Source organism: Buceros rhinoceros, unplaced genomic scaffold (genome assembly GCF_000710305.1).
Source record: "Buceros rhinoceros silvestris isolate BGI_N320 unplaced genomic scaffold, ASM71030v1 scaffold790, whole genome shotgun sequence".
In the NCBI taxonomy this organism is placed as follows: Eukaryota; Metazoa; Chordata; class Aves; order Bucerotiformes; family Bucerotidae; genus Buceros; species Buceros rhinoceros.
In genome coordinates, this window is record NW_010388789.1 from 58,065 (window position 1) to 66,694 (window position 8,630).

The window sequence follows — 8,630 nt, forward strand, 5'->3', positions numbered from 1 at the left end:
CCCCCTGCCAATCCCGGGGGGGCGGCGGCAGCAGCAGCGCCTGGAACTGGCCACACACCACGCCAGGCCAGGCAGGACCATCCTGCTGCGGCGTCTGAAGGCGTGGAGCTGCAACGAATTTAATTAAATTAAAAACCATCTGCTTGGTGATGCATCAAACTAAGTCTTGGGCAATTCCGGCCACCCTGGTAAAAAGGTAAAGTGGCGTTTCAGGCAGCCACGCCAGGCCAGGCAGGACCATCCTGCTGCGGCGTCTGAAGGCGTGGAGCTGCAACGAATTTAATTAAATTAAAAACCATCTGCTTGGTGATGCATCAAACTAAGTCTTGGGCAATTCCGGCCACCCTGGTAAAAAGGTAAAGTGGCGTTTCAGGCAGTAATTACAAGAGAAAACGCACTGAGGAACTCCAGCTAACGCTGCCACGGGACACAGTTTTCAAGAGGATCAGCCAGCGAATTCCTCGTGGTGCCTAACATCCATTTCCCTGCCAGGGCCGTAGTGGGAGGCTTTTCTAGCTTGGGTCTTGCATTTGTTCCTTTCTCCTGGCTCGCCTGCCTTCCAGCTGAGCAACGACTCCAGCACAACAGTGTCTCACTCTGCAGAGCTGTCAAGCCTCTCACAAACCATCCACCAGGTAATGCAGAAAAACAACAAAAAAGCAGTCGTGTATCTGAGCAGAAAACAGCGTTTCTGTCTTGGATAACACAAATCTAGAAAGGACAACGGGTAAAGGCATCACAGAAAGCAGCTGCTTAGAAAGAACGATGAGCGAGAGTCATCACCACAAGGGAGAGAGGCAGGACAAGGATACAAGCGGTGGACAGCCAGGGGAAACTGAGGACAAGCGTAGCACACCGCAAGGAGCTGAACGATAAAGGTGGGACAAGGTGGCGTCAGAGAAGCCCAGGGGAGGCTGCCTGTCCTGCCCGGACATCTCTCAGTGGAGAAGGGAGAGAGGGGTGACAGGCCACGCTGGGTTACTCACATGGGGCGTAGAACATCATCAGAAGGGGCTTGTCTTCCTTCTTCAGCAGCCTTCTCAATTCCTAGTAAACGCACCAAAGAACGTGAAAATGGACCCAGACCGAAGGTCACCGGTTACTACCTGCGTTATGACTTTAATCTGTGGATTCATAGAACATGGGGTCATTTATCTGAGGGAAGAGGGGTCATCTTTCCTAACAGGCAAGACCGGAGTTTCCTCTCCTCGCTCAGTGTTAACTTGAAAGGAGACAGCAAAATTGATTACAGATTCAAACACGTGCTGAATACCCTCGACCAGCATCTTCACTGCTCACAGGTAAAAGTAGCGTGGCTTGGCTTTTTCTCACTGCCAAATCTCCAAGTGGAAGCTGCTTCTTCCCTGACCCATCCAAAAAGCCATACTCTGAAAGTCAGACTTAATAATAAACAAAGCAGGTTCAATTTCCTCACCAGGAAACTTTGTTCAAGCTATGAGAAGCCACGAGAAAAGATTTTTCAGTACCAGCACGACAGAGAAACCAGATGAAATTTTCAAATTGAATGCAACCCTTGGAAGGCTTGTAATGGAGTACACAGGGTGAGCATTAAAAATTAATCTTCCTACAAAAAAAATGAATGTCAAAATAACTGTTTCCAATATTAAAAATGAAAGCTTGAAAATTGAAAAGGCTCTTTACGAAATCCCAGCTAGAGCCCAATCAATTAAAGTTTTAAAAATCTATAGGCTAGAAAACTCATACAAAAGACCAAGCTGATTAGATCAGAGAGAACAAAACGTGATGGGTAGCTCTGTGGTGGCACTGGATTTTTAAGGTGGTTTCACTGTATTTGCTGCTTTCCCACATAACACCAAGAGAGCGGTTACCGTACAAGGTTAAACCACTCAAGATTTGGATCCTGTTCCTTCCTGCTCCAGGCTTCCCGAGACAACCTCTGGCACCGGGGAACCCAAGGGCTTTATAGCTATCACAATCCGCAAACTTTGCCAAGTCCTTCGAACAGCTGGGGTGCTTTAAACTTCCCTCCCAAAGAGCCAAGACAGCAGAGTTAACACAAACGTACACAATCCCTCCACCCCATACACTTATAAAACACAGAGAACATCTACGCAGCTCACGTACCTTTTCACTGTCAATATGCACAACATCTTTGGCTTCGGGATCCTCCTCCCACAGCGGAGCACCTTCTGGGTCCTTGAGAAAGGCCACCATAGACTGTAAGCAAGAGGGGAAAAAGCTTTTAAAGCAAACTGCACACACCAGGAGACACCCGGCCTCAAACCCACGCTGTCACGCAAACCCTATGGAGGGGTTTCACAGCCGTGCGGGTGTGGTGCTGAGGGACACGGTTTAGGGACCCTGGCAGCGCAGGGGGAACGGTTGGACTGGGTGATCTTAAAGGTCTCTCCCAACCAGGGGATTCTGTGATTCTGTAATTAGTGCCTTTGTTTTTCTGCTCATACACTCGCCTGCCCATCAACACAGACGAACGTGAACCTCCTACTGCAGAACCAAGGGGTACTCGGGTGTGTGCTTTCCCCATAACTGACATCCCAAACTACCGGCTCCCATTTCCACTACAAAACTGCAGAAAGCAGCGTGGAAGTAGACCAGCACACCAACAGTAGCTTTGAGGACCCTTCGGAGAGCTCTTTCGATGACACGACACCTGCCACACTTCCCTGGCTTAGAAGGAAAGGCTTCTCTTTACGTAGAGGTCAGGTTCCTGTGCCCTTCACCCTGTCTGAGCAACCTCTGAATCCAACAGGACTAGCTGGAGGGCACACCAGTACTTCCTGTGAACAGAAGCAACGACCTCCACACTGAAAGATCAAACTGCTTATTTGGTCAAAGGAACAAAACCCCACCAACGGTTCTCTCTATGACCCACCTATCTAGAAACTGCACTCAGCGGCTTTTAAGCTGGATACTGAGACACGAATGTGATGAGAAAAATGGGAAATGAGAGTCTACGACTCTGCAGCTCCCATAGTCAGCGAGCTGAGTACCCATGCACACCGGCTTTGTAACCGCTGCATCCGACGGACACACAACCAACGACCTGTTTCAGCAGACCACGGCTACTTTTTTTTTTATGGTTTTCTTTATCAGAAGGAAATACTCTCTCATGGTTCTGATTTCAGCCTGAGCTTGAGGGAAACCTCAGCCCTCCGAAGTCAACGAGACGCTCTCCATGGATTCCAGCAGAGTCACGCTGTCCCCCGTTTCCAGCTGTGCATGGAAGCACAGGCGTGGCCACTGTCATCCTCCACACATCCTCACGGTGCTCCAGAAACATAACACTTGCTATTCTGTGCTCATTCACCCCGTCTCTTTCTCTGTGGCAGTGCTTGAAGGTATGTGTCCACTCCCAGACAGGATCTCTGCCACACCAGCAATGCAGTGAGGATGCTGAGGAGCCTTCTTCCATGTAAGAGTGAGAGGATGATGCTGCCAGAGCACTAAGTAAACTTACTTGGAGTTGGAGCCAAGAAAAGCTTCATCAAAGCCCTTTTCAGTCCATGGGGTATTTTGCCCAAGCAGCTCACGAGCGAAGAGCAGAGCTGAGCATATCCTAAGATGCGCCGAGGATACCCATCTAAAGGCCTAGGTTTGCACTCCACCTCCTCAAGAGCAGGTCAGCAGTGCACCTGGTGACACCCGCTGCTGAAAGTCCGAGACACAATTCTGCCACCCCTCCGCCTTTGGTAGGGCTGCTCTGGTACAACACTGCAGCAGCCTAGCCACAGATAGCAGAGTTCATCAGCTCGTTTTCTTGCATCTCGGTGCTGCAAGGCTCAGGAGGATGCAGAACTTACACCAGGATCCATTCTCTGCATTTATGTTTCTGTCTACTTGCACAACTAATATTGATGAGACCTGGCGTATCACAAGAGGCAGCGCTTAGCAGCCACTAGACAGCGAGCAAAGCACTAAATGCACACAGTAAGAACACCTAAGGGGTGAGGCAGTACTCCTGGGACCACAAACACTTAAAAGAAACTCGGTTTAGCATGGCATTCAAGGAGCTCACTAGGAAAAAAAAATCAGAAATCAAGTAAGTTATAATGGAGTTCGTTGCAAAAAGCTCTAAAGCTAGAGGCACCAGCATCCCAAATGATGCCCTAAGGTGACTTAATAAAACATGGGGAAAGGAGAGGAGAGGACAAAACAGCAGAGATGTTCTACGTTTCGAAAAGCTACATCAGGCTTTGCTCACTGAGCCTGCAGGGACCTCAGCTCTACACTGGATGGGAGGAGAGAGGGGTCAGTGTTTTAAACAGCTAATGAGCACCAATTGACTCCGCTACTTTCAAGAGTCCCTGCATGCCAAGCGCAGCCATGTAGAAAGAGATGTGGTTAGAGGATGGGGGATTAAAGGGATTTAATTCACCCAGCCTCTGCCTCTCAGCCAAGACAGAAAAAATTAGATGTGTAATGTCTTCTGGCAGGAGCAGAGCGCACTGCCTCAAACTCATTACTCCACGCAGCGAAGAGAACTTCCTGCACGCCTCGATACAGGAAAGAGCGCTCTCCCTAAACAAGCCACAGCACCTGCTCCCCACAGAAAAGCAGCGTTCCCCAGGCCGCTGGGTTAGATGCCAGTGCAACGTCCCGGCCACAGCAGCCCCCATGCTGCAGGATCAGCTACACCCCTGCCCTGCCCTGGTCAGCCCTCACTTGGATCCCACGGCATCGGCAGAGCCACGCTGGGCTGGAACCCACTGCCCAAACCCCTGCAACAGCTTTGAACCTCAGACATCGATTCAGCACAATAACGGACTCGGTTTCATCCAGCCTACGCTGCTAAAAGCACACGGGTTTTATCAGCACAATAGCTGGCTATCGCATATGGACCAAGGGTTTAACCTGAAAAATAGATGTTTGTGTGCACATATAAAAATACAGAGAGAAATGCATCCTTGTACCTTGCCCTCCTTTGAGGTATAATACAGCAGGGATGCTCGTAGGAAGACTTTCCGTGATTTCACTCACACACACACACACGCACACACACACTCCTTACAAGAGCAAACTTGAAAAGGATTCAGAGTTTACTGCAGGGCCAATTTATTGGGTTAGTCTATTCCCTTTGCTAGTACTGAGCAGATCTGTACTTTAATGAGTTGTTTCCATTCCAGAAGAGTAAAACTCTCTCTGCACTTCCAGAGAAGGCTGCACCGTGTAACAAACCCAGCCTGGATACTGGCCTTACAGCACTGCCAAGGCTTGGGACACAGCGTGGCTAAAGCAACACGTGCAGATGTATCAGTTAAGGTCAAAGACTGAGCTAAGCTTAGGTCTCCAACACCAGCTGACTACAGATACCTGGGGGGGGGGAAAAAAAAAAAAATACTCGTACCATTCTTACACAGCAAACACTGCTATATGCTTTTAATTTCTGGCAAAAAGTAATTAAGCTTATGGACTCTGCACTAGCTGTTGTATTTGGACAATTCGCTAACTATCCATGGATCTATCATTTCTGACTACCAAAAACTGGTTTTACAAAAACTGGTTTTAAGGCTCCCACAACACGTAGCTACAAGTTCTACAACTTCTTCTTCCTGAAACTTTGCAGCTCTTTGCTTGGTACCAGCCATCCCAAAATGCCACTGTTTGCACCCAAGTTTGGATTAAAAGTACGTAATCGTTCCCTTTTTCAAGCTACTCACAGTCATACAAGTACCTATTCTAGTCTGCTCCAGCTGTGCCTTCTTCCAGGCCCAAGAATCTTCCGGTAAACATTCAAGCCATTCGTGCCCCTGGTCATCCTCACCGCCCTTCTGCGGTACGTCTACACCGTTCGCTTGATGGGGCAACCAGAATCACATACAGGACACGAGGTGAAGGAACCCAATGGACTCAGACAGTGCAGTAACATTTCCTCTTCTACCCTCAGCTTTTAGACCCTGTTCAGCACAGGGCCAGCGTTTTCAAGCCAGCTGCCATCCTGTCCAGGAATTCAAACCCACGATGACTAGCAGCAGCGCATTACTGCAGCGCAGCTGGAGCTGTCTCCTTCCCTTCCCTCTCGCGCTCGTGACCCTGCAGGTTCCCACTGTCACATGGACAAGCCACTGGGCAGAATCTAAGCCCTTCTGCAAAGAGCTGGAAATACACTTTCTAAAAAACTATTCCTAATAATTTTGCATCACTGCACTTTGTTATCTTGCCACCCGTCTCCCTTTCCCAGATACCTCAGACAGCTCGGATCCTAACGCCAGTCTCAGCAGCAAAAGATTCTGACTGCCAACCCACTGTGAACACTGAGCTTTCCTTTATTCCTCGTTTTTCTGACAGTGAACCCACAAGGGCATCTCTGCTAATTACATAAGGATTTAGTTACTCCAAGAAAGGAAAAGCTTTTCTTAAAAACCCCGGTACACTATCAGCTGGATCAGCCGCTTGCCGATGACCTCAGCAGAACCCTTTTACAGTTCTTCACAGCCGTGTCTATCACTCCCCAAAACATCATACATATATTAATATGTCTACTAGATGCTTCGAAAGAAGCACTGAGCTTTATTGCCACAAGCTTGCTGAACGATGTGAAACAAATCCTTTAATCTCCCTGTACTTCAGCGCGTCCACCTGTCCGTAAAATGAGAGCGATACCCTATGTCATCGTGTTGCTCTGCCGCTCGCCGTCTGTAACGTACCGGGAGACTCCGGACAAACGCAGCTGAGAGAGAGAAAGAAAGGTCACTGCCTCAGCGGCAGAAAACAGGGAGATCACGGGCTATGGAGGGAGAATACAGAAAATATTCAAGCAGCTGCGAGCAGCAGAACGAGTAACCTGCTGAGTTATCTGACCACCGCCCAGCTCTGATTTACTTCCTGTAAAGGACAGGCAGGTTTCAGAGGGGCATTAAACTAAGACAACACGAGCTCCTAGAGCGAGGGAGCTTCAAAACCCCTCTTCCACCCGCACTGGACTCCCACAGCCCTGTCCACAGGATGATGCTTCCTCCTCCCAGCAGGCAGGGCAAAAGGGATGGGAGAAATGCTCCTCACAAACGGGGACCGATGGAATAAACGATATGGATCCTGCTGAGCTACGACTGCCTCTCAGCCCAACGCTGCATGGGGCTCTGCAGGCGCTTTCCAGTTCATCCATCTGTAAGGAAGAGGAACAGCACTCATGCCTGGTTGGAGCGCTTCACGGAGGGCAGGAAGGACAGGTCACGCATTGTTCAGAACACCCAAATTTAGGCACCTAACAAGTCTCCCCTGCCCCATCTCCAGGCAAGAGGGAAAAAATCCACCAGGTGCATTTCCTCATGGAGCTTCAGGCACTTGCTCACCAGGCTGGGTATGTAACCTTGCCCGTCCTAGTGCCAGGCAAGGTTTCTGCTGCCCTGCCCCATCTCCAGGCAAGAGGGAAAAAAATCCACCAGGTGCATTTCCTCATGGAGCTTCAGGCACTTGCTCACCAGGCTGGGTATGTAACCTTGCCCGTCCTAGTGCCAGGCAAGGTTTCTGCTGCAGAAGGTGGGCAGACACACAACCCTACTCTCCCACCTCAGGCAAATCCTGCATGATGACCTCAAGTGCAGGCTGAACGGACGAGTCAAGCCAGCTCCCCCATCAGCTACCCCACAACAACTCTGGCTGTGAAAGGAAGGTCCAGAGCAAGGGTGCTTAGAAAAGGCTACTCCTACGCCTCTCACACAGGCTTTCCTCCTTGCCAGGCCAACCCGCTGAACAAGCCAGAAGAGGGAAGCAAAGGTAACCGCGTCAGCCTGTGGTAGTGTCACCACGCCTCCACCAGACCTGCAATGGTGCAGGTCTGAGTTTGCTGGAGGAGGAAGATACATGGGAACTGGACATCAGAGCCAGACAGGAGTCACTTCTGGAAGCCACGTCATCGCAGGGCTGCAGCCTCACGAGAGGATATTCCCAGTGCGTCACCGGGGCTTCGCAGAGGAAGGCTGCACACTTCTGGCCTACTTACGATGCTCTCAGTCCACCAACTCCACCGTCATCAAGATCTACACATTTGTTGCATGTCTCCTCCCTTCCTTTGCCCTCAGAGAGAATTGCTTTCTGTTGCTCTGTGTCTAGGTTTGCAGGAGGCGGAAGGTACTTTAATCCCTGCCGCACTCTTGGCATATCCATAGGAACTTTGGTTCCATAATCTGATAAAAGATAAGGCCACTCAGCTGTCTTTAAAGTTCATAAACACACAACATAAAACCTCAGAGAGCTCCTCGTCAAAATACAGCGTCAGCTAATGCTTTCAGTCCTCCTGCCATTCACAGCACCTCGTAATCCAACCCAGAAAGCCCCTATTTGTTACCAGCCTGCAAGTTAACTCACCAGTTACACCACAGTTCAACGTGGGTTTAGGCTTTTGAATAGCTGACAGCTCTCCTGGATCTGCGGCCAGCAAACGTGCACGCACACAAAAAACCCTTTAGGTCATTCTGCCAGCTACATATGAAGATTAACCCCCTCCTCCCTTTCCCGCCTTTGGCATGAGAAAGTACCAACCCCTCTTCTTAATCCACAAACGTCTCCCCCAGATCTGGAAAAAACAGAAGAATATCAACCGAGTATTTAAGTTTACCTTCAGTGTGACGGCTCTGTTATATTCGGTATGAAACGCACCGTCCCTGTCGAACAAAGGAGTGGGGAAGAGC

The 8,630-nt window shown here is 49.6% G+C and overlaps 1 protein-coding gene across 1 annotated transcript in view; it reads right to left on the reverse strand.

Annotated features, from left to right (window-relative positions):
- PDIA5 (protein disulfide isomerase family A, member 5) overlaps positions 1–8,630 on the reverse strand; it is a gene marked incomplete at its 5' end in the record, with an annotated part of 66,892 nt that overhangs the window by 57,323 nt on the left and 939 nt on the right. The window contains 3 exons of the mRNA XM_010131220.1: positions 987–1,047; positions 2,107–2,199; positions 8,558–8,603. Coding sequence (XP_010129522.1) covers positions 987–1,047; positions 2,107–2,199; positions 8,558–8,603 — 200 coding nt within the window. The remainder of the gene's footprint in view (positions 1–986; positions 1,048–2,106; positions 2,200–8,557; positions 8,604–8,630) is intronic.